This window comes from Dasypus novemcinctus, chromosome 13 (assembly GCF_030445035.2).
Source record: "Dasypus novemcinctus isolate mDasNov1 chromosome 13, mDasNov1.1.hap2, whole genome shotgun sequence".
NCBI lineage: Eukaryota > Metazoa > Chordata > Mammalia > Cingulata > Dasypodidae > Dasypus > Dasypus novemcinctus.
The window spans coordinates 8614402-8641114 of record NC_080685.1 but is presented as its reverse complement, the minus strand read 5'-3'; the positions used below and the strand labels follow the sequence as shown (position 1 = coordinate 8641114).

Genomic DNA, 26713 nt, shown 5'->3' with positions numbered 1-26713 from the left:
AAGTACATGAAAATGTTAGTATTTTCTAGTAAATGATAGTAGTGTTAGTAAATGTTAGTTTCTGTTATTTTCTGTCAAACTGATAACAATGGGAACAACACTGTCCTGACATTAAACTTAAACGTGTTCACCTTTTAATAGTGTAATATGAGATAGGTGGTTTCTTGTTTCCTAAAACCATTGCAGTGTCTTTCGATACTGAATTTTTTTCTTTCACACCAAATCTCTAACTTCTAGTCAAACTTGGTTTCACTTTTTCATCAAGTATTTTCGTAACTTCTTCGTCATCGGTTACCAGAAGGAGATGTCAAGAATTTTTAGGTTTTGTGTGATCTATTTATCTTAAAAAAAAAAAAAAAAAGACAATAATAAAATAAAATAAAATTTAAGAAAGAACTCATAGAGTTTTCAGGAGTGTTTTGATTATAGTTCAACTATTATGCTCTCTCATTTTTATCTTCATATTTTAAACAAGTCAAATTCATAAGCCCCGATGTAACCATAAACAGTGCTACCAGGAGGTTTGACAGAGCAGCCCACTCTTACATAAGCTTGGCTTTCCAGGTTGTGGACTTTTGACTTCTGGACACCATGTAAATTGACATCACCAGTCTTTATTGATTAACTGTCATTTGGTTCCAAGCAACAGAAAAGAGACGAGAAGGGTGAAAATTGTGGATCAGGTGCAATTTTGTATCAGTTCCTCTTCTTGGTCATCCCCTATTACATTAAAGCAATATCAAAATGCAAAAATCATCAATGCAAAAAACTTGGAGAACCAAAACGCAAATAATAAAAATTCCTAAATCACTTGTAATTGTTGACATCTTTTCCATTAACACTAAGAATATATGAGGGTATGATAAGAAGAGAAAGGAAATTGCAAAGAGCACCACATAAGTTAAAAGAAGTAATTGTTTTTTGAGCGGTGTGATTATGAATAATTAATCTATATTTTTCTGTGCTTTCCACAGAATATGCGATCCGGTAGATATGAAAAAAGATGCAATAAGTAACTACGTGTAATAAGTAACTACATGATAAATTAATAGGTGAGTGCATATCTATTGGTTCCTCGTGCACTCCCTCAAATACCAACAGCTCAGGTAGCGCTCTCGCGCCTGTCAGCCACACGCAGCCGTCGTCGAACTCAATTTCCCATAACTCCCTCCTCACTAGTTCCCATGGTTCCGAGCGTTTCAAACCCACGCGCTAGGGCAGGGCAGTTAAGCCCACCCCTCACGCCTTACTGGCTATTCATCATTGTTCCCGCCTCACCAGTTCGGCTTGAGGCTGTTGATTGGGTAAGAGCGGGCCCGGTGGGCGGGTTCCTCCGCCAACGCGGAGGCGGGGCCACAGGCGTCTGGCTTCCACCCCCTCAAGCGGCACCATGTACCGGGCACTGCGGCTCTTCGCGCGCTCCGGTTTCATCGCGCGAGCGCCGGCTTTAACGTTCTATCCCAGCCTTGGTGGCGCCGCCGTCTTCCCATTCGGGCCCCCGAAAGCTGCTCGAATGGTGAGCGCAGGCCGCCGGTGCCCGGCCTCCCCGCCGTGACCTTCAGCGCCGCGGCCCGGGTGCCCGCGGACTGGCGGGAGGCTCCCGCGGCGTCGTGGCCGAGTCCGCCGCGGCTCCCGGTCCCGGCGCCCCTCCAGCGCGGGGAAGGAGCGTCCCTGACCGGGGCCCGTGGGAGGGCCCAGCGGGCGGGCCGCGCTCCTCGCCTTGCGGGTTCGCTGCTGCGGGCTGCGGAGCCCCCCAGCGCGGGGCGCCGTCCTCGGGGGCGGGCCGCGGGCGCAGCCTTAGCTGGGCACGGCCCGGCCGCTGCTTGGGCCATAGGGCAGGGACTAATTCTGAGGCAGGTGGGCTGGAATATTGGGATGAAACCTAAAGGTTTCCTTCTCGTAAAATGGCCTGTGGAGTTGTTAGGCTGAATGTGGCTCTCCTGCCCACCCGCCTAACTCCTGTAAAACCCCAAAACTTTTAAGCGTGGGTGTGGTGTTCTGGAGCATGTTTGAGGCGACTGGACCGGGCCTACCCATTGCTGGAGCAGTCCTTTTTGCTTAGAAGACAACTAAGCATTGTAAAGGTCCAAGTTCAAGTTAAGACATGCTGAGTTAAGCCTTTCTGCGCTTCCGAGTGTCGCCTTAGGTAATTCGGCCTTTAAAAAGCCTTAAATACTTACGCGCACGTGTACATTGCTAAGAAAAGTTCGAGAAATTAAGGATAGTCGAGGAAGCGTTTAATTCTGCACCTATAGTGGTATGAGCTTTGCAGCCAGAGACTTGTGATCTCAGAACTCATTCTGCTACTCAAAGCTACAATTTGGGTTTTTGAGCCTCAGTTCCTCGTGTAAAATGGAAATAATTATAGCTCCCTGGCAAGATTGCACACGTTAAAAGTGCCTTGACAGTGTTTGGCATATAGTGGGTTCTCGGTAATAAATGCATCCATCTTAAGTGCCGGGGAATTTCTTGAACTATAAAACTTTAAGATAATTTGATGGCACAAAATCAAGGTTGCATTTATATTCCTGGAACTCTCTGATCTAGTATTTTTTTGCATTTTTCTTTTGTTTTTTAATTTAACTTACTTGGTATTTTGTAAAGGCACAGGAGGCTGGAGAACTCTTGAACCTGTTGTATAATAGCAAATGTCAGAAAATAATACTGTTTTGCTCTTAGGGTCTGGGTTGTAAGCTGACGTTAAGTAAGCACAGGTTCCCCCCCCCCCCCCCCCATGGTTCTAAACACATCATTTTCCCTCTAACTTCTCTTTGCTTCAAAATCTCTGTTTTGATTTGGTTTAAAATTCTTTTGTTGCTAGTGTTGAGAAATTCATATAATCCTGAATTCCCTAAATTACTTTGATCTAAAAAGAATGCATAAAAGTTCATTCAATAAAAGGATAATGTATTATTGGAATGCCTTCTTTGTATCAGGCACTGTGACTAAGAGTCCCTATAGGCATAAAGTTTAGAGCTACTGGGAAGGTGGCCTGTTAAATGAGCAGAGACACTGGGAAGAGGGTGATGCACATGATTATGTGGACTCAGTAGTGGAGAGTGAAATCAATTTAGTTGCTATTGATCAGCATCGTTTTTTTAGAATAGGAAATATGAGTTCATGATGTTGTTTCATGAAAGTTTTGTTTCAGGCTTGTGTGAGTTTGCCCATGATTATACGTGTGTAGAATCATGATAGAAAGTGTTTTTCTTCTGAGGGTCAGTGTAAAAAAAAAAAGTTCAGGAGATTGGCAAAGTTACCTAGTTGGTGTCTGTCTCCCACTCTCCCTCGCTTTCTCTTTCTCTCTCCTTATTTTACAAATGCCAACCCTGCACAGGCATAGCCTCCTGTGATGGTTTTTCTCTCATTCCTAGTGATTATATACCTTTATGAGAGAATACATACCATTCCACCTTTCTAATTTTCTTAGTCTGAGCGAAGTGCTTTCTTTAGTGAAATGTCACATGCTTCATGTACCTTTTGGGTCCCCTTTCATCTTCTACATAATATCCTATTACAGATCATGGAAGCAAGTAGAGTTCTCATTCGTCATGAAACAGTCGGTTATAAGTGGAGCTTGAGCTTGCGTTGCTTCAGTTTTTGTGGACACCCTCTACTGTCTGTCAGGCACGGAACTCCACTCTGCCTGAGGTCTGTTAGGCACAGCCTTACGGAGTTTTTTTTTTTTTTTTTCATTCCCCCCACCCCTCCCCGCCCCGGTTGTTTCTTCTCTGTGTCTATTTGCTGTCAGTGGTTTTTTCATTCCCCCCACCCCTCCCCGCCCCGGTTGTCTCTTCTCTGTGTCTATTTGCTGTCAGCTGCACGGGAATCTGTGGTTCTTTTTTGTTGCGTCATCTTGTTGTGTCAGGTCTCCGTGTGTGCGGCACCATTCCTGGGCAGGCTGCACTTTCTTTTGCGCTGGGCGGCTCTCCTTATGGCGCGCACTCCTTGCGCGTGGGGTTCCCCTACGTGGGGGACACCCCTGCGTGGCAGGGCACTCCTTGCGCGCATCAGCACTGCGCATGGGCCAGCTCCACATGGGTCAAGGAGGCCCAGGGCTTGAACCACGGACCTCCCATGTGGTAGACGCACGCCCTAACCACTGGGCCAAGTCCGCTGCCCTTACAGAGCTTTTTACGGCATTGCTTGAGTTTCTGTTCTACAAATGTGTGCAATCTTTGTATATCCTGATGTTAAATAAAGAGATAAGAACTTTACTTTTTGGAATATTTGTTTTTAGCTAGCTAAACTTTGGCAAACAATATTGTAAATTTGGGGTGCTTATTTTTATTTTAAGAACAGAAAGTATAATTTTTGAATTGTTTGCTGAATTTGCGGCTTCATCCACAATTGGATTCTGCTCTTTCTTAATGATTATTTTCGTAATTCTAGGATTTGACTAAGGTTGTTTCTTGATTTGAAATGAAAATGTAAGGCTTACCCTGAAAGAACATAGCTAATATTTATTCGTCTAGATGTTTCCCAGAAATATTGACTGTATCGGAATTTTATCATAGCAACCGCTTATTTAGGGGGCACAGTTCTTGCTGTTTTATGATGAAAATTAAATGAACACAGAAAGTAATGATGTAATTTTAAGGAATTGAACCAGTCATCACAAGCAACTGATGAGAACCAATCTCCCTTCCTTGTAGCTGACATCTTGTTGCTGTCTTATGACAGGGTCATGGAGAGAAGAACCACCTAATATTCTTGGTGCCACTGGTGTCTGTTAGTGTTGGTGTAATTGTATGTTTTAATATGCAAGGACATTTACTTATAAATAAAGATCGTAGTGCAAAATATTTTTACTTATGTTTGGGATACAAAATCCCAGCTACTTTCCTTTTAAAGAGTAGCAGGTAAGTTAGTATACAACGGTGTCAGTGTAACTGAGCTCTATTAGAGAAAAAAATCTGCACATTTTTAGCACCTTTTATTTTATGGGGTGGAGGTACCTAACCACTCAAAACTTCTTATGGGCTGTTCAGGAGTGACTGCCTGGTTTCCTGGCTTACAAAGGTGCTGATAGGAAAGTGAATTCCAAGCACTTTGGAGCGTGACATGCCTAGCTTTGAGTCCAGAGCCTTCCCCTTACTATCTAGGTAATTTCCTGGGGTTATTTAATCTCTATGCCTCAGAGACTCTTTAAAGTGGGAATGGTAATAGTAAAATTTCCTAGGGAAAAGTGTTTTTTGCCTAGTGCTGTCAATATAATGTCATTTGATTACTTTTTAATAACTTCTTTATTGGCCTAGGCCAGACCTCTTCGTTCCTTTAGGCATAGGGGGAAAAAAGTACTTTGTTGGTTATATTCCTATTTTCTTACCTAGAAACAACAATGTTTTTCTTTTCATGCACTCTAAAATACTTTATAATATGTAAGGGTTTCATAAATATAATCCTAGAGGATAAGTGGGAATCAAATTTTCCTAATTAGGGAAACGGACTTTGGCCCAGTGGTTAGGGCGTCCGTCTACCACATGGGAGGTCCGCGGTTCAAGCCCCGGGCCTCCTTGACCCGTGTGGAGCTGGCCCATGCGCAGTGCTGATGCGCGCAAGGAGTGCCGTGCTACCCAGGGGTGTCCCCCGCGTAGGGGAGCCCCATGCGCAAGGAGTGCACCCATAAGGAGAGCCGCCCAGCGCGAAGGAGGGAGCAGCCTGCCGAGGAATGGCGCCGCCCACACTTCCCGTGCCGCTGACGACAACAGAAGCGGACAAAGAAACCAGACGCAGCAAAAAGACACAGAAAACAGACAACCGGGGGAGGGGAATTAAATAAATAAATAAAATAAAATAAAAAAATTTTCCTAATTAGAGGACTGTTTACTAAAATAAAATTATTTGGTTAGGGGTTTTAAAATACATACCTTATACCTTTGAATCATCTGATCATGTTTATTTAATAATTAATGCAAGATGAACATATTAAAGTACTGAATATCTCTTCGAAGTGTCCTTATAAAATATCATTGTAAATTCCGGATTTCTAGAGGTTTACGGTAAGTTTTTTTTTTACAGTGTTATGACTCTGTTGAGCAATTATTTCTTCTTAGTGTAAGTTGATGTACTTTACAGAATCCTATGTTAGCCCTCAAAAGGACTTTGGTTCCGTGGGTTCTTATTCTGGGTGGGATTGACTTCAAAATGTTGGTAAATTATATGTAAAATTTAGTGTGTATTTGTGTTCTTTTTTCTAGAGAGAGGATCCTTAAATTTCCTTAAGATTCTCAAAGGATTTCATCACCCTGAAAATCTTCAGAACTGATCTAGTCCATCTCCCCTTTTTTTTTTTTTAAAGATTTATTTATTTATTTAATATCCCCCCCTCCCCTGGTTGTCTGTTCTTGGTGTCTATTTGCTGCGTCTTGTTTCTTTGTCCGCTTCTGTTGTCGTCAGTGGCACGGGAAGTGTGGGCGGCGCCATTCCTGGGCAGGCTGCTCTTTTTTCACGCTGGGCGGCTTTCCTCACGGGCGCACTCCTTGCGCGTGGGGCTGCCCCACGCGGGGGACACCCTTGCGTGGCACGGCACTCCTTGTGCGCATCAGCACTGCGCATGGCCAGCTCCACACGGGTCAAGGAGGCCCGGGGTTTGAACCGCGGACCTCCCATATGGTAGACGGACGCCCTAACCACTGGGCCAAAGTCCGTTTCCCCCATCTCCCCTTAATACTACATTTAATTTATAGATGAGAGAAGCTGACTTGCTGAAGGTGACACCACTATTTAAGTGGTGGCCTGTCTGACTTCTCAGCCTAGACTGTTCATATTGCACTATGTTATCTTATTTATAGGTACACACATATTATAGACTTTCTTTAATATATATTTAAAAGCTCTTAAGTATCATTCTTAGACTTTTTTTTCAAGTTCCTAGTAAAATAAATATTAATTCAAGTATATCTAATTGACCAAAGTCTGATCAATGGGCATATTCCTGAATTAGAAAAGAATGCTATTTTTACTTTAAATTCTTAATATATGTTATTTGCTTAGTATGAATTCTACAGTCTATAATACCTGCATTAATAAATTTGCATGACAGAAATTTCCCAAGGAAATAATTAAGAGGGAAGGGAAGTAGTAGTATGTGAACCAAAATGGAATATTGGCCTTTTTTGTCTTGGTGATATTTAAGATTTCTTTTTCCATACAGTTGATATGATGCTATTGCTTTTGATACTTGGTTTCCTTTAGGCCAGCCAAAATTCCTTTCGGATAGAATATGATACCTTTGGTGAACTAAAGGTCCCAAGTGATAAGTATTATGGCGCCCAAACTGTAAGATCTACAATGAACTTCAAGATTGGAGGTGCAGCAGAACGCATGCCAGTAAGTGACTTTTGTGGAAATGTTAGAAGTGTTGGCTTATTTTGGAGAAACCAGGTTTTATTCAGATGAGCCATTTTACTTTATAAATATTTTACAGAATTAAAGTATAAATTGGTTAGCATACTGGCTTCGTGAGTCAGATGCTTTTCTCTTACTAAAATTAAAATGTCAAAATTAGAACTTTTTGGTGTTTAGTATGCTATTTGGGGCTGTGGCTCTGGATATTGTGTATTTTTATTTGATAATACTAAGTGGTTATCTTCATTCTTGCTAGGATTTTATTGGTTGTAAATATTTTTATTTTAGTACTCAATTTTTTTTAACTGATCCAAAAATCAGATTTTCTTTTAATAGTATACTTTCTATCTTGTTTTCAGTTTCCAGAAAAGTGTACACTAATACATCAAAGTATTATTCTTCACCATATCTAGCATATAAGCGATAATTTTTAAGCCTGCTTTCCATTTACCAGGTCCCAGGTTCAATCCCCAGTACCTTCTAAAAAGAAACAAACAAAAAGAAGATGGAACAATATGAATGAACACTAAGAGGAAAAAAGGCTGCTAATTAAAGTTACGATGTGCCGTTAATTGTAAGATGCATCTTGCTTTCAGGGATGTTGAAGTATGAAAGGAATTGATGAGAAAATGTTACATACCCTACCGTAGGAATTCAGGGTAGGATAGTAAGCCTAGAAGCCAGGCTCCATCTGTTGAGTTACTGTTCAGCAGTCCTTTTCAGTATACATTTTTTCTTTTAGTAGTTTTAACTTCCGTATTTTGACTCATCCCTAAGCATTCAAGACTGAATCTTGATATGTTTTATAGAATTTTACAGCAGGTAGCTGAATCTTCTTTGAAAAAAATCTCTGTCATTGTCACCTAGCAGCTAGCTGATGTAGTGGTCCGGTAAACCTAGGGTTTGACTACATGGTTGGTGACAAAGCTTGGCAGCGACTGATCCTAAAATAATGTCATATAATTCAACTCCTGGGATAAGGAGGTGAGCCCAGCCAGTAGTGGTGGCGGTGACCTTGACTCTTAATTTGTTATGTCCTGCTTCAAATCAGCAAGTTCTCTGGTTTAGAGGAACATAATTATCTGCTGCTCCTCCAGAGACAGGCCGGCTGTTTGGATTTATCTGTGAAAAATGGACTCCACACGTGGGTATCAGTTTTGTCACTTGGCTTCTTCTGAACTAAGTTCATGAACCTCATCGAATATAAGACAGGTTATGTGTGCCACGAGCTGAGGAGCCTCATTAAATTCAGCCCTCTGCACCTGAACCAAAGAAAAAACCAAATGAAAGATGACGAGTAAATTAACAATACAACACTTCTTTTCTCCCAAGGCCACACTTTTACCATGTTATTTTGCTGGAATTTAGTGAAACCCTCTCAATATCCTTTTCATTTTTATGAATCCTTACATGCCAGGGTCAGTCACTCCATTCAGGTGGCCAGTGGTGACTGGCATTAAATGCCAGTGTGACTTAGCCAACACCATAGTTTTTATGCCTGTGAAACTATAAATGCCCATTTGTTTTCATGTTTAAGGCTTTTAATTCTTTTAAGCCTGTGTGTTATCTGTCTCCATTTTATTTGGATAAAGCATTTGTAAAGTTCTGGTTTTCCTTAAAATTCAAAATGAAGATTTTCTGTTTTATTTTTGTTAGAGTTTGCTAAGACTGCCGATGCAAAAATACCAGAAACGTGTTGACTTCTATAATGGGGATTTATCAGGGCAAAAGCTTACAGTGCCAAGGCTGCAAACCAGAGGTCAGTTGCTGGTCAGATCCTGGGCTCCTGCCACATGGTGAGGCAAATGGTGGATTCTCCCGGCTTCAAGCCTATTCCGCCGATTCCAGCCTCTGGCCTCTCTCAGCCTCCCAGGGTTTCTCTGTCTTCCTGCAGGCTTCTCTCACATAGCAGGGTCAGAATGGCAGCTTTCTTTCTCTGTGTGTTTCCCTTTTTAGTTCTCAGTTTATATAAGACTTCCGAAGCAGGCGGAGACCTAACCTGGATCACGTCTCACTGACTTAGTCCACAGGCCCTAAAGCGATCGAATCAAAAGTGATCTATTCACACTGAATTAGTGTAGTCTTCAGATCTCACACCAACAGGAATGGATTAGTTTTAAGAACTGTGATTTTCTAGGATTCACAAAAGAACTTCGGGCTGTCACAACTTCCCTTTCTCTTTCTTTCTCTGCTTGTACTCATTCTTTGACCTGGGCTTAATCTGTCTTATTTCTTCCTTTCCTTTGTTTTGCCATTTTGATTCTCGTCCAGGGTCTGTGGCTGCCGTTGTATAAGTTCATTCTACTCTCTCCCTCACCTTCCTTCTCTCCCTTCTACCCTTTATCCATTTGAATTTTGTATTGGATCTAAACCCCAGTGTGTATTATTAAATTTAACAAGAAATTATAATTCACTTATCTTAGAGTAACCAGTTATCATTTCATTGAAATCTCATCAGTAGCTGCTCAGTTTATCCTTTTAAATTTGATGAGGTGATTTGGGGTAGAATGTGAAAAGATTTGCAAACTCAAAGGGTTTTAAATATGCTTATATGTATTAGAAGCTATCATTTTTAAGTATGTAGACCCTAAATTAAAATAAAAATTTTCTGAGGAATTTGCAGTGACATATGGAATGTCAAGACCTTACTAACTAGATTATCATGTTTTTTGTCTTTGGGATAAAATGATACCCATTTAGTAAATGGTTATTTCATACTGATTGGCAGTTATTATATCTTTTTTTTTTTCCATAAAGAGAATAAGGAAAAATTTATGATGCAGCTTAGGCTGGGGAGATGGTTGGGTACTCTTTGTTATTATATATAATATTTGAAATAAACACATACATGATATAGTATTTATATATTAAAAAAACAGGATGCTGCATTGTATAGGTGTGTATGTGGGTATGTGTATGTATTTGTGTAAGTGTATATATGTATATAAAGAGTGAATGTATTTGCTTTTTTTTTTTTTTGGTTTCCCTAAGCAGATAGATACATGATAATGGTGATTCTTTTTGCACCTGCATAAAGTAATAATTCTAAATTTCCATGCCTAAATAAAATTCCAGTTTTGAAATATTTTCTGATTAATTTTAGATTCCAGTTATTAAAGCTTTTGGCATATTGAAGCGAGCAGCTGCTGAAGTAAACCAGGATTATGGTCTTGATCCAAAAATTGCTAATGCAATAATGAAGGCAGCAGATGAGGTAGGAAGTGATAAGTGTGTTTACTTAGTAGTATCAAACCCATATAATCTGCTGGATGATGAAAAGTTCTATCAGGAGGAAAGAGACACTAATTCTTAAATTAATAAATTTCAGGTTAGGGCAGCAGCCTCATTATTTGGTGAGGGTATTAATATGCTACTTAAAGTATTACATTGTGGTAAAAATCTTGCATGATCTGTGTACCTTTTATTTTAATCCCCTAAGCTTTTCTTAATTCATATTGTCTTAATAAAATTTTTTGAAAAGGTACAGTTTGAACTTATATGTTTGATATTTTATGTATAAATGATTCCTTTTAAAACTGATTGGTTATTTGATAATATGTATCAGGGAATTAATTCTAATAATCCTCTAATATTATCTTAGCAAGCAATCAGAGATGAATTTAAAAACTGTGTACACAATATATTCATTCCAGTACTACTGCTCCTAATAAAAACAAGTTAGAAAATATCCAGCCATAACATCTGTTTATGTAAGTTATAGTTGTATTATAAAGCCATAGAAAATTAGTTTTTTAGAGAATAGCATAGAACAAAACCTAGCATCTAAGAAATAGGGAGGAATGATTACAAACATGTATGTATTTTTTATCCTAATTTTCTTTAGAAAACACATATGCTTAAACATACCCATTGTATGGAATAGGTTAGAAGGAAGCCAAAATGCTAACAGTAATTTGTGAAGGGTTGAATTATGGTGATTATTCTTTTCTTGGGACTCAAAATGTTCTACACTGATTATTTTTTTATATAATTAGGCAAACACTTATACCTTAAAGTGAACCAGTTATTTAAAGAAATAGATTTCCCAAGGGCATGCTAATTTTTTAAGCTAAAATATTTCGAGAAGTCAAATATCTCTCTTTTAGACTGCTTACAATCCAAAATGAACACATAAGCTAAAGTATTAAAATACAACTGAAATGGGGCAAATCTGGGCAGTGTTTGTTTTTACATTTGGCACTTGCACCTCAGGGGACATCTGTGAGGTGAGTAGCTATTCGTGAACTCTCGGTGTCATGCTGACTCCAGTTGTAATATCTGCTGGATATTCCTGCTGTTCACCAACGGTAAATGTATCCAAAGACTTAACCCATTTGCCAACCTTAATAGGTGGCCCTACCAGCAGACCGTTAGAGGAGGCAGTAGAGAAAGAGAAGATGGCTTTTGCATGAATTCATTCAGTCTTCTTTTGAATATTATCAGAATAGATAATATTTCACTTTTTAAAATAAAAAGTGATGCTCCTGAAGCTTAGATTTGCTGAACTACCGCATTCTAACTATGTGGTACTGTCAACAATCATTTAGCTTATGAAAAAAATGATCATCCATATGATAGTATAAGTGAGACTTAATTGTAGTTCATTAAAATAATTAAGTATAAATATGTGGAGTATTCTAAAAATACTTAAAAATTTTTTTTTCTGCAGGTAGCTGAAGGCAAGTTAAATGATCATTTTCCTCTTGTGGTGTGGCAGACTGGATCAGGAACCCAGACAAATATGAATGTAAATGAAGTAATTAGCAATAGAGCAATCGAAATGTTAGGAGGTGAACTGGGCAGCAAGAAACCTGTGCATCCCAATGATCATGTTAATAAGAGCCAGGTCAGTATATGATCCCTTTTTTCTTCCTTATAAACTAAAAAGAACACAAGTTTGTTTTGTTTTTTTAAAACTAGCATTAGCTTTTTGACAAGGCAGGTTTGTTCTTCTTACATTCTTTAATTGAGAAAGACTTCTTATAAGTTCTTCCTTTTTTTTTAGGAGTCTTGGCTCTATGTCTCAAACTTTACACATATAAACAAATAAGAGGGAGTGAAAAACATAGTCTTTGTATTCTCTACAGCCTCTGCAGAGAGATCCTAAGCAGCAAAATCTTGGTGTTGTGATGTATAGAAAATAGGGAAGAGTATTAAACCATATTTAAGAATTAAAAAAAAAAAAATCAGTTTGGGGCACTGGATTTATATACATGTTTTTATTGTTTTGTTTTGTTTTTTTAAAACCTCTAATTTGAAATACATTTAGATTTGAGAGAATTGCAAAGATAATTCAGAGTTCCTTATACTCTTCTCTTAGCTTCCTCTAATGTTAACATCTTCATAACCATGGTACATTTATTAAAAATGAAAGTGCACAGTACTATTAACTAAATGACAGACCATTAGAATTTCCCCAGTTTTTCCACTGATGTCCTTTTTTTTTTTTTTGGCCAGGGTCTTTCTTGTCTTTCATGACTTTGGCACATTTGCAAGTAATGGCCAGGAATTTTGTAGGATGTCTTTCAGTTTGGGTTTGTCTGGTGTTTTCCCGTGACAGGCTGGGACTCTAAATTTTGGGGAAGAATGGCACGGAAGTGAAGGGCCCTTCTCTTTGCATCGTATCAGGGCCGGGGGGTGGCTGTCCATGATAGCATGTGATTTGTTACTGGTGACGTTAACCATAACCACTTAGTGAAGGTGGAATTTGCAGCTTCTCCACTACAAAGTTACCTTTTTTCTTTTCATTGTGACTCACTTCACTTTTTGGAAGTGAGTCACTAAGTCCTACCTACACTAAACGAAGGGGAAATAGCTCTACTTCCTGGTATCAAAAATTTTGTGGGCATATGTTACTATCATAGTAATTAATAAATACATTGTGGGAGATACTTTGAGGCTATGAAAATATCCTTTTTTTTTTTTTAAACTTTGCCTACTAATTTTAACCTCTATCAGTGGATATTGCCTCCTCAGTCCTGTGGTATTTTAATAGTGATTTTTAATTTTCCTTGTTCTTCGTACATTTATTAATTGAAATTTTTCTGTAGGTAAGGTTTTTTCCATTTCCCCATTTATTTATTGATCCATTCAGTTGTGTAAATTAGTATGGATTCATGGGTATTTATTTTATGCTTCAGCTTGAGTTATAATCCAATACTCTATTTTGTTGCTCAAAGTGTTCCAGCTTTGGAAGTTCTTTTAGGTTAGCTACTATGTATTTCAGACAGGACACCATCCCCTTCCTCCTTGCCCATTCCCCCTTCCCCCATTTAACTTACAAAGCACTTCCTTACTTTCTGGCACTCCAAGATGCTCCAGGTTTATCATCCTGTATTTCTCAGCCTTAGAAGCAGCTATTTTTCCGAGGAACTGTTAGAAACTTTTGTTGAAGAATGAGATTTAGAAACCAAGATCTTGGTTGTAGGTGTAATTTAATAAATTTTTAGGATTAAGGGGTAAAATTTTACATAAGTTTATTGTATAAAGGACTTTTCAAACCAAGTGCTTTTAATTTTTAAAAAATACATACTGAACTTTGGAATATGTTGCAAAATAATACAGTGTGTGGTAGGGTAGAAGAATGGGATGTAGTTAAAAATGAAACTATTTGCTCTGTATTTTTAATTATTCAGTTTAGGTGGTAGGTTCATGGGTGTTTGTTTTTACTCTTCATCCTACTTTTATAAGTGGTTTGATTTTTTTTCCATAAGAAAAATTAAAAACTACATGGACGTATCTCTACTAACATCATAAATATTTACCATATGGTCAGTGGTTGAGAAAAGAGCACTTAATTTAGACTTCCTGGTCAGGATCATTTGTGTCAGTTCTTAAACATTTCAGCAAGTCACAGAACCTCTATGAGATCCTGGCTTTTCTATTTTTAAAAGTAGTGACCTTCACAGAAATTTAATAAATGAAAAAATGTCTATGAAAGACTATATGCCCTGTCCGACTGTAAGATATTTTTTTAATTGCCTTCTTTAAAGGCAGTTGTTTATATATATACACACTGTATACTTGTCGTTGTTAACTATAGGTCTCTTTACTTTCCTGTCATTTGTTGGCAGGCAGATATACTAATACATAGTACATTCAATACAGATGGTGTACAAAGTATAATGCAGTCTTAAGTGTAGACCCTGTAAGAAACTAGGCTACTTAGTATTTGCTCCTACGTGACCTTTATGACTTGACATATAGAAATGTAATTGAGTTCTAAATACACTTGAGTTTGGGGTAGTTATTCAGTGAATTTCTTATTGAGACTTTCACATTTGTCTTTTGTTGCCTTTGATTTTACATTTTACATTTCTTTTGAAATTTTTCCAAACAGAGCTCAAATGATACTTTTCCCACAGCAATGCACATTGCTGCTGCAATGGAAGTTCATGAAGTACTGCTACCAGGACTGCAGAAGTTACATGATGCTCTCGATGCAAAATCCAAAGAGTTTGCCCATATCATCAAAATTGGGCGAACTCATACACAAGATGCTGTTCCACTTACCCTTGGACAGGTATAAGACTGTGACCAGAATATTTTGTTCACTTTAGGAATTGGTACAGTCCACTGGCTTAGAATGGCCAAATTTATAACAATTTATACAATAACAATAACAGTGATGGAGACCAATCTGTATTAGCCAGTAAAGCAGTTTTAATCAACACTTGTCTTATTTTTCTTTGCTTCATCTTTTTTTTTTTTTTTTAAGATTTATTTATTTATTTAATTTCCCCCCCTCCCCTGGTTGTCTGTTCTTGGTGTCTATTTGCTGCATCTTGTTTCTTTGTCTGCTTCTGTTGTCGTCAGCGGCACGGGAAGTGTGGGCGGCGCCATTCCTGGGCAGGCTGCTCTTTCTTTTCACGCTGGGCGGCTCTCCTCACAGGCGCACTCCTTGCGCGTGGGGCTCCCCCACGCGGGGGACACCCTTGCGTGGCACGGCACTCCTTGCGCGCATCAGCACTGCACATGGCCAGCTCCACACGGGTCAAGGAGGCCCGGGGTTTGAACCGCGGACCTCCCATATGGTAGACGGACGCCCTAACCACTGGGCCAAAGTCCGTTTCCCTCATCTTTTCTTAATATCATGCATGATTCCTAAGTAGGAATAGTATACATTTTGAAACTTTTGAGTATTTCTCTTGTTTCTAATACTTTCCTCTTTTTGTGTGTTACATGTTGGGAAAACCATTATGCTAAAGTCCATTTGGGCCATGACTCAGCCACCTATGTAAAATCATTATTCTTCAGATTATAAAGTGATAGAAAATTATGTTTTTCTATTTGACTGTATTAGATCAGAAGCATTTATCCTGCTTTTATTAGGAGTTTGCATATTTTTTATCCAATAAAGTATATTTCATAAGTGAATTCAGCTGGTATATATATGAGTGATGTTATATCAGATGGACCAGATTTACCCAAAAGGGGGTTATATATCTTTTTGTTGTGGTAGCACATACAACATAAAATTTGCCATCTTAGCCATTTGTAAATATACAATTAAATGTCATTAATTACATTCACAGTGTTGTACAATCACCACCACCAACCATTACCAAAACCTTTTCTTCTTATTGGAAGTTTTATTTCTTTTTCAATTTGGATGCCTTTTCTTTCTTTTTCTTTTTTTTTTGCCTATTTGGTCTGGCTAGAACTTTTCCAGTACAGTATTCAATAGCAGTGGTGAAAGCAGGCATCCTTGTCTTGTTCCTCATCTTAGGGGGAAAGCTTTTAGCCTTGTACCACTAAGTATGATGTTAGTTTTGAGTTTTTCATGTTTTATCCTGTCCTTTCACTTTAAACCTGTTTGTGTCTTTAGATTTAAAGGGAGTCTCTTATAGACAGTATGTGGTTGAGTCTTGGTTATCCATTTTGCCAGTTTCTGCCTTTTGATTGGAGACTTTAATCCATTTACATTGAAAATAATTATTGATAGGGAAGGACTTGTTTTTGGCATTTTGCTATTAGTGTTTTGTATGTCCTTGTTTTCTGTATTTCCTGTATTATACCTTTTATGTATTAATAGTAATCCATTTTGATTTCTCATTTCCTTTTTTGGCATTTTTTAATGATATTTTCGTAGTGATTCCAATGGGGATTACATTTAACATCCTAAAATTTTAACAGTTTAGTTAGAATTGATACCAACTTAACTTCAGTAGTGTTTAGAAATATTACTTCTATACCACCTCCTCCTCCCCTTATGCTTTTGTTGTGACAAATTACATCTTTATGCATTTTGTCCAGTAATACAGATTTATAATGATTTTTTATGCATTTGTATTTGAATCATAAGAAGTAAAAAGTTGAGTTGTAATCCCCGAATGCAAGAATACTGGCTTTATGTTTGCTCATATAGTTACCTTTACTGGAAATCTTTATTGTTTCCTGTGGCTTGAAGGTGCTCTGTAGTGTCTTTCCTCTCAGTTTGGCATGGCTCTAAAACAGGTGAATGACTGGCTTGCAGTGATCTGAGGCATAAGGTTATGAGGAGATATACAAGACTTTTTTAAAGCACTGCAAGAAAAGCTGGGGGGGCGTTTCTTTGGAAAATCAGTGTTCTCATATATATCCTTGCTTGCCCATTTGAGTCCTAGTTTGTCTGCTATCCCTGTTTAATTATTAATAGGGCCATCACCATGTTTAAAACATGATAAACTCTGTTGTTGTCTTATCTAAAATGTGTCATATTATGGGTAGCAATGTGACATCAATAGAATTAAAATCCATCTTGAAGCTGTAGTTTTACTCTACCCTTTACCTTTTTTTTGTTGTTCAGTGAGTAGCTTTTCAAGCCTCTGCAAAATGTCCTCATTGTTCCCTGGCAGGTTTTTAAACTGAAATTGTGAAGAGAATGTTTCTGTATTTGCCTTTTTCTTAGGAGTGGGTTCAGTATTTTTCCTTTCTCAAAGTTGTCTGGGACTTGGCAAAAAATGATAAGAAGTCACTTCAGTTTATTTATTGTATCATTTTATTGTAGTTGCATTGTCCTTTTTTAAAGTTTATTTCTTGTGTTTTTCTTTGCTTCCTATTCAAATACTGGATTGTAAACAAGGTTAAATGTTATTGTCAGTGGCATTGTCATACCTTAAAGGTTTATAAATCCTTATCCTTTCTTATACTTTGTTCCTCTTATGAGTTGAAATAGTAAACAAACTACTTGAATAGGTTATAATTTAGTGTTCTGAAATATGTTTGAAAAACTTCTATTTATGCAGTTAGGGTCACTGATAAGCCATCAGGAAATTATTTGTTCTCACCTTAATTTCCTTCCCTTCAGGAATTCAGTGGCTATGTGCAACAAGTGAAATATGCAATAGCAAGAATAAAAGCTGCCATGCCAAGAATCTATGAGCTTGCAGCTGGAGGCACTGCTGTTGGTACTGGCTTAAATACTAGAATAGGCTTTGCGGAAAAGGTTGCAGCAAAAGTAGCTGCACTCACAGGTTGGTGATAGCATGAGTTATTACTCATTTTTTATACAATAGTCTGTACATTTTCTAGGTTTTTCTGCCTTGAACTCTTCTGAATTTAAAATTAGAAAAATATTTTTCCATTAAATGTTTGTACTTTATATCTGTTTTAGAAGTTGTGATGAAAATTCTTTTGCTTTTAAAAAATTTTCCATCTATGAACCTGCATCATGCAATTAAAATCTAACAGTGTTGACTTGACTTACTATCTGGTGGTATATAATCATCTTCCCTTTAATGCTGTTTTGAACACCAGTTTTCAGAGCAGGCAAATAAACTGATGGTTGAGAAATTCATTTGTGTGCTAAGTATGTTTTAGATATTGGCAGGCTTAATGTCTTTTTTTCCTATGTCGTGCTGTGATACTTCTTTGTATTAGTCTTTTGGAATCCTGTCCTTTTTGTAGTAGGGAAGGGTACTGTGCTCTTTTTTTCTAAGATTTATTTTTTATTTACTTCTATCCCCTTCCCTGCACACCCCCCCTCCCCCAGTTGTCTGCTCTCTGTGTCCATTTGCTGTGTGTTCTTCTGTGTCCACTTGTATTCTTGTCAGCAGCACCCGGAATCTGTGTCTCTTTTTGTTGCATCATCTTGATGCGTCAGCTCTCTGTGTGTACCGCACCACTCCTTGGCAGGCTGCACTTTCTTCACGCTGGGCAGCTCTCCTTACAGGGCGCACTTCTTGCGTCTGTGGCTCCCCTATGCGGGGGACACCCCTGCGTGGCACAGCACTCCTTGTGCGCATCAGCACTGCGCGTGGGCCAGCTCACCACACAGGTCAGGAGGCCCTGGGTTTGAACCTTGGACCTCCCATGTGGTAGGCGGACACCCTATCCGTTGGGCCAAATCTGCTTCCAGTACTCTTGATAATGGTAACTGTTACTAGAGCCAAGTTATCATCTCTTGAGAACTTGTAAAATACAGATGTTATCAGAGGGTTAGAGTAGAGATAATTATATAATGTATATTATTGCTTACTGGTAGGTTTTTTTAAATATCAGATTTTAATGGAGAAGAACTGTATTCTTAAGGTATAGAATGAGTAGGACTTCAAAATTTTGAGCATGGGAAAGGTTGACTGAGAATGTCTAGTTCATTTGGCTCCCACTTCTCTCAGGGATCTCTCCCCTGGCTGGAAGAGAGAATGAAACAAAGATGGGCAAAAAAAAAATAGTACTCGGCTAGGAGTATATAACAAAGCAGGGTGAATTTCACTTACCTTTCATTTTTGCCCAAGAGTGTGGAGGCATCATGCACATGTGTTTGCAGTGGGATAGTGTTTCTTCTCTTGGTATCTTTATTAAACTTACTTTTTTTCATCCTTTATATGCAGTAGTGATCACTTGGTTCGTTCCATCCCTTCAGGATTTCTTAAAGAAATGTAAGGAAAGCTTGAGTCTTAAAATATACTTTTTTCTGAAGTATAATTTTTTTTGTTTTTGCTTTATATATGCTGAAACTTTCTGTTTACCTTGCTGATAGTAAAATGTTTAATTTTACCTGTTCCTGTATAGATTTTTTTCTTTTTGTTTGTTTAGGCTTGCCTTTTGTCACGGCTCCAAATAAATTTGAAGCTCTGGCTGCTCATGATGCTTTGGTTGAACTCAGTGGAGCCATGAACACTGCTGCTTGTAGTCTCATGAAGATAGCAAATGATACACGTTTTCTGGGTTCTGGTCCTCGCTCAGGTCTGGGAGAACTGATCTTGCCAGAAAATGAACCAGGAAGCAGTATCATGCCAGGTAATTACATAACTAGTAAATGTTGGAGCTTGAACTTGCCTAAGACCTAGGCATTCTTTCTACAGAATATTTCCTTTTCTTTGATGTGATCGCAAAGATGGATGCAGACACGTGAGGCATAACTTGTTTCACAGAGTTGTGTGAGCCATCTTTGATCAGGACTTGAAGGAACATTACCCAACAGTAAGACAACAGAATCTGAATTGATAGCATGTATTTTGATTCCCACATCAGAAAATATTTAATAGTTTCTATCTTAGAGAGCACTTAATATTTGCTCCATAAGTATATATAGAATGAATGAAAGCCCTGAAGTCATAGAATTCTATTGTAATTGTGGCTACTCATTAGCCATTGAATGATTCATGGTTTATGGATCATTGAATAGCCAAGGGACTTCTAAAATAGACTGCTAGAGTGATTTGTATTGGGTTGAATAAAAACAAGTCATACCAGTCTGCTCTTATTTCATTCTTTGCATTGGTTTATAGACCTTTTAGCTAAGGGAAATGACACCAATACCATATGTCTTGATTTCAGAAAGTCATTTGACAGACTAAGATGCTTTTCATTTGAATCCAATGGAGAAGCATGAGCAGTACTGTTAGATGAGTGTGGCTGGGCAAACAGTGACATTTAAGGAGTGACTTTATTCATTCTAAAGGACTACCTTAATAGCAAGCTGAAGAGCTCTGCCCCTTCAACATTTTCCTGGTGACCAAGGGTGAAGGCAGAGAATACTTGCTCATCATTTTAGCAGTTCACAAAGTTGAGATAGCAGTGCATTGCATGAAAGAATTTAGATTCATTAAAGGCTACTGTAGGTTGGACTAAAACTGACAAGATGACTTTGAATAGTGAAAAAAAAGCCTGAATGTATATTCCTTTAAATCTCTACATTTTTAGAATGAGGAGTAATTGCCTAAAAAAGAGAAAGAGCGTCACAGATGAGAAAACAGTCTTCCCATTTGTTACCTTGCACTAGTCAGGGAATACCTGGGATGTTTGCCTCAAACTGAGGTTGTCAGAGGAGTGTTAACCAGGGTAGTGGGGTTCTAGAGACTTACGTGGTATAAAGGGCAATTCCAACTTAAGTGTCAGCTTCCTCTGGGAGGCCGTCCCGCAGGTTAGTGAGGTCTCTTGTATGTTCCCATAGCAGCCTGCACTTCTCTGAATTAATCACGCCTTGTCTATTGTAGTAGCTCTGTATCTGTCTCTGTCCTCTCAATTCTGTGAAGGCAGGGACTGCTGGTTCTTATTCAATATTGGATATTCAGGGCCCATTGCTTAGTAGTTGCTCCATAATATTTGTAGAATGAATGAACGTCATGAAGGTATAGAACTGTATTGTAGTCATGTCTACTCAGTAACCATCAAATGATTCAACGTGTGCCTACCCATCCCTCTTTCTTTGGTTTGTTTCATTAAATTGGCATTGATGGTTGGGTCCCTGCTTTACTATGTTTTACTTTTTAAGTGGAATTAGATTTCCTTTTTTTTTTTCCTGATTATGTGGTATAAAACCTAATCTTAATTATTACTTGAAGTTATGAGGGTATTTGTCATGGGTTCTTTCACTGGTGATTTGAAGGTAAGGTAAACCCTACCCAGTGCGAGGCGATGACGATGGTTGCAGCACAAGTGATGGGGAACCACGTCGCTGTCACTGTGGGAGGCAGCAATGGACATTTTGAGCTGAATGTTTTCAAGCCAATGATGGTAAGTTTTAAGTTTGATTTTTAATGTTCTTAACTGTGAAGGTGATTGTCTTGGTTTTTGTTTCTAGACATTCTACATAAGGTACTTGATTGGCAGGAATAGCAATTGCCAGTCAAGCATTTATTTAATGTTAGAGGATTGACCCTGGATGTTTAATGAGGTGGCCTTCAACTCAAGTAATTTGATGGTTTTCATTTTTCAATAGAAAGAAAATTCTGAAAGTAGGGTGTAGTTTCTTTGTTATCCCTCACCAGTAGGAATAACAGTGGGTGGAAATGAGTCCAAGTCTCCCCAGATTTTTTTTTTAATTAGCCCTTCAACTCTTATCTCCTCATGCTACTTTTTCCTTCTTCCCCTCAAATTCAGTCTTCTTGAAGGAATATCTTTTCAGTCACGCTAGCATCACTACAGTGTGCTCTCAGCCCCCACCGATTGTGCTGGAATTGGTCTCACAGTCATTGGCAACCTCCTAACTCCAGTAGACATTCCAGAGTTCTTTCCTTAATACCATCTGCTGTGGACTGCTTTCTCCCCGCTTTGCTTCCTGTCATCTCTCAGGCTTTCTTTTGTTGGTTTTACCTCTTTCAGATACCTAGAACATTGTCTTTTTGCTTCTTTTTGCTCCTTTTTGCTTCATCTTTAGAAGATGAACAAGATGACATCAGCTTCTGGCTAGTCTCCCATTAAGAGTCATTCCTTTGTGCAAAGCATTATATCTAAAATATATTAGAGACTCCTTTCCTCTTGGTGTCTGGTTTAATTTTAATATAAGGACATGCAAATGACAAATACTAAGTTTAGTCACTCAGTGTGTTCTTTAAATATTTATTAACTGCTACTCTGTACCAGGCCCTCTGCTTGGTGCTAATGATAGAATAGTGAACAAGAGAGATTTTTGTTTGCTTTCATGGGATATTCATTCTAGTGGAAATTAAAAAGATGACAGGCCAAGACAGAACTCAGATCTATAAACTTTTGCTTTCAGGTCAGATTCCAAACAATTAGCACTAGTTGCTTGGCAAATCCAGGTGTATAACAGTAAATGTCACATTTATCTTTTTTTTTTTTTTAAGCCTGTTTTGTTTTGTTGTTTTTTGTCTTTAATAAGGACTAGATGGAGATAACACTAGCCTTATAATAAAGTCATCAGTACTAAATTAAACCTTAAAGCTCTGTACCTTCTATTAGGGTCCATTATTAAGGGTATAGTTGTCAAACTGGGGTTTTTTTCCAAGTCCTCTTCATCAAATGTACTTCACCAGTTTCTATAGCTAGAATTAGTTTCTCTTTCTCTGTGCTCCCCCTCTGCTCCCTCCCCCAGATTGCTCCCTCATCTGTCTGCTTGTTGCATCAGCATGTCTTTTTTAGGAGGGAACTAAACCCAGGACCTCCCATGTTGGAGGCAGGCACCCAACTGCTTGAGCCACGTTCGTTTCCCTCACTGTGTTCTTTTAGCACTTCATACCTTTGTGTTAGGAGTACACACAGGCTACTTTGTATTTTATTTTTATTTATATCTTTTCACCTCTTACAGATTTCTGTGCTCTCACATGTTCATAATTTATTTAACATTTGTTTTTGTGTAGTAGTGCCTTACAATCTGTAGACACACTATATGCTTATTGAATTATGTATTCATTCATGAACCCTCAAAAATATGTTACTGGGAAAAAAACATTAGGCTTAATAGTGCTTTCTCTCTATCTCTTATAGATTAGAAATGTTTTACACTCAGCAAGACTGCTGGGGGATGTTTCAGTTTCTTTCACAGAAAACTGTGTAATGGGAATCCAGGCCAACACAGAAAGGATCAACAAGCTAATGAATGAGTCCTTAATGTTGGTGACGGCTCTCAATCCTCATATAGGTAAGGGTTTAAAAAATAATGTCATTTTGAATACAATATTAAAAAGCTGAAAAAATGTAAAGATACTACAAGGTAAGTGTGTGGACAGCAGATTCTTTTTGGACATTGTCTCAGTAAAAGCCCTTATTTGAAATTGGGTTGAAATGGTACAATATATAGTTACAGCTTTTATGGTGTCTTAGTCCTGTCAAAAACTTGATTGATTGTACTTCAATTTTTTAAGTGTTGTGGTGAATTCAGAAGTAGTAGTTCAAACTTATTTTAGTATTAATGAAATTCACATGCTCAGTATTCCATGCACATACTCTTGGAAGGTCACTTATAAGACCTCTCAGTTGACAGTGTCACTAGGTGGCACTGGCTGACTAGCAACATGGAGAGTTCAGTTTTCTGCTTTCTCTCAGTTCTACCGTGTTGTTCTTTTGTTATTTTATTCAATTCAGAAATTGAAAATTACCAAATAAAACAAAAGTGAAAGATTATGGGGAAAAGGGTTGGATGCAAATATTTTGTCTAAATCTTTGCTTTTGTATTCTAGCCTTTTCCAGAATTGTAAATATAACATTTTGTAAATCAGAGATAGAAACTTGGATTGTAAACTGACCATAGTGATTCCATTAAATAAATGGTCTTGACTTTCTTGGGTTTTGAGGCATTCATTGTATATTATGATGTGTTAAAAGCCTTGTTCCCATTCTTGCTCAATGGTTGTTAACGTATTTTTGATTTTCTGTTTAGAACAAATTATAATGCAGTTATTTGGCATGATATGGTTACTTCTTTAAAACATTCTTCTGTGATCGTGAAACTTTCAAAGCAGATTTTATATTCTTCACATCAAGCTATCCCTTCAATTTTGTAAAACTAGACCTCATGTATGCTTTGGGTTCTTCTGAGCCCAATATGATGATATCTGTTCTTCGGTATAGAATTGGTATCAGTCATGGTATTTTGATCCCTTTTAAATTACTGTATGTCACCCTTCACCTGGAAGAATACCAAGGGGAACCCAGAGGCCCATGCGAGAAATGTTTCATCAGATTTGTTCTTAAGAACTTGTTGCAAAACATTTAAGTTAGAGGTGACTTTAAAGCTGAATGACTTATGAATCTTTCTTGGAGTCAACTTAATGTGAGGTAAAGAGAGTTTTATCAGAAGCTTTACAAGGATGAAATGGAGAAACATCACTTTATGGCTGACCAGGCATGAGCCTTGCCACTGCTGTAACAGGCTGATTGTTACACAGTGTCCTCTAGGTGTTGAGGTGATGTCTGCAGAAATGAGCAGAGAGAGGTTAGCTTTAGTGCTTAGCCAGTATTAGCATGAGTAAGTAATACGCAATGTGGACCCCAAAAGTTTAATAGGAAAGTTCTTTCTAATCGTTACTCTGATCAGCATGTTGAGCATTCACAAATAGTTAAGCAATAAAATTAACTATACCTATATTTTGTTTCATGGATAGTTAATAATTGCATACTGGCATAGGACAGCTTGCTGCTTCCCTTTGGTAATCTTCCCCCGAGCCTGTTTGTTTTTCCTTCCTCATTGGTTTCAATTTCAATTTTTCTGTTCTTTCTTTTGCCTCGCTTTGAAAAACTAGTAAGTCAGGCCAACTTGTGGCACTGCCCTGCCCGCCCCCTCTGAGGTAAACATCTGTAGTATTTTGTGCAAATACATACTTCTGTAAAACCCTTCCCTCTGTGTTATAATGATGCCTGAGAAGAGGCCAGTGTGTGGAAGACGGTGCAGCAGAGAAGAGCTGTTGGAAGCAGCTCTGAAGGCGTGTCTCTCCCAAGAATCCTGGCTGCTTTCTTCTCCTTGTGAGAGGGTTTCTTTCCTCTTCTCATGGCTCAGTGCCAGTCACCACAGTTCCAGTGATGGCATTTTTCTCAGTGTAGCATTTAACTTGTTAATGCTTTATTACAAAGATGATATTTTCTTGTTAAGTATGTTTGAAACATTCCAAATTTCACTACCAGTGTATTTTTATATATTAGTGCTGTATTTTCTTTTTTTCTTCCCCCTGTGAGAATACCTGAGTTAGTGGACAATTTCAATTTAGGAACAAATCTATTGTAGAAAGTGAGGTCTGTTTAAGTATGTATTGTTTAAGAAAAGTAAGGGTTTCATTACATATAAGAAATAATACTTTTCAAGTAATCACTGACTACTAAATTATCTTAAGATTAAAAGATATCACACTCGAGACCAGTAGGGTCAGTATCAAGTACACAGTAATGATTGCCTTTTTGGTTAGAAAACCAGATTTCCTTGCTAACTCCTGTGTCATCTTTATTTTTATTTAGGGTATGACAAGGCAGCACAGATTGCTAAGACAGCACACAAAAGTGGATCAACATTAAAGGAAACTGCCATTGAACTTGGCTATCTCACAGCAGAGCAGTTTGATGAGTGGGTGAAACCTAAGGACATGCTGGGTCCAAAGTGAAGTAAACAAGTATAAAATAAAATAATTGTATAAAATCAGAAAGAAAGGCTATTTTTCTTTTGTTAATTGATCATATTATAGTAGAATCTGTGATTTGTATGTCGTGTGTTTATAACGTCATGTACTTATATAAGAGCCGTATCAATTTTTAAAGGATTGTACTTTTTTGGTTGATAGCGTTTTATGCACCCCACCCTCCACCCCCTATTATGTGAAAAAGTATTTGTTATCTCATAATCACATCCTCAGCTACCTTTTCTTTCCCTGTAATGTTGAAACATAGGATATATGTATCCTGTGTCCTAATTATACACACATACACATACACACACCTCCTGACCTTACTGGAATTACAGAAAGATTGAAAAGACTGGGTCAAGAAATAAAGGACGTGGTCTAGAAAGGACCAGAGCAGATAGGATATTTGGTAGGAAAGCAAGGAAGTTATGAAAATGAGTCTTTCCCATCTTGCTGTGCACCATTGCCAAGATTATTTTAGCACTAATTTGTTTGAAATGAACTCCGAGAGGCTTTTGAATTAGCAGTTCTTGGGAGATCCAGGCTAGGTTGATCTAAACCTGAAGCTAAAGGATTTTTGAAAAACAGAACTAGGGGAGTAGATGTAGATCAGTGTTGAGTGCCTGCTTCCCATGTATGAGGTTCTGGATTTGATCCCCAGTACCTCTTAAAAACAGGCAAAAAATAGAAACAACCTCTGTTGTGTAGGGAGTTGAAATAGGCATTTAGTTTCTTCTTTTCCCTTCTAACAATCGTTGAGAGAAGTTCCTACTCACTAATCAGTTGGGTTTAAAAAATGGGCTGCTTATCCTAATATTTATCCTTGGAAGATTATTTTTAAAACCCAGAGATACTGAGATATGTGATGATTCTTACAACTATCCTTTAATCCTGAGTGGGTAATTTTTTTTTAATTGTTAAAAGGGTTTCAAGCCTTTTTTTATGAAACTGTAAAGCCTATAGGAGTTATGTTTTTGCCTATGAGAGTACTATTTTTGTGTGTTTTGCAGATAGTGATGGTGTGATGTTTGAACAGTTTGCTTTAAATCGAAGCATGCTTTCCAGTCTTAGTCCATTTTGTTAAAAAA

The 26713-nt window shown here is 38.1% G+C and overlaps 1 protein-coding gene and 1 long non-coding RNA gene across 2 annotated transcripts; one reads left to right on the top strand and one right to left on the bottom strand.

Moving 5' to 3' along the window:
* Positions 1-148: 148 nt before the first annotated feature.
* LOC139436257 (uncharacterized) lies at positions 149-1381 on the bottom strand. The gene is made up of 2 exons (XR_011645352.1): positions 1279-1381; positions 149-720 (listed from the first exon to the last, which is right to left on the bottom strand). It is a non-coding gene; the product is annotated as an uncharacterized lncRNA (long non-coding RNA).
* On the top strand, positions 1344-25653 carry FH (fumarate hydratase). Its single transcript, XM_004450262.4, has 10 exons — positions 1344-1516; positions 7198-7332; positions 10454-10564; positions 12020-12196; positions 14690-14872; positions 17639-17804; positions 19369-19572; positions 21164-21291; positions 23005-23158; positions 25465-25653. The coding sequence occupies exons 1-10, from the start codon at positions 1391-1393 to the stop codon at positions 25605-25607; spliced, it is 1527 nt and encodes a 508-aa protein (XP_004450319.1). The 5' UTR covers positions 1344-1390; the 3' UTR covers positions 25608-25653.
* The last annotated feature ends 1060 nt before the right edge of the window (positions 25654-26713 follow it).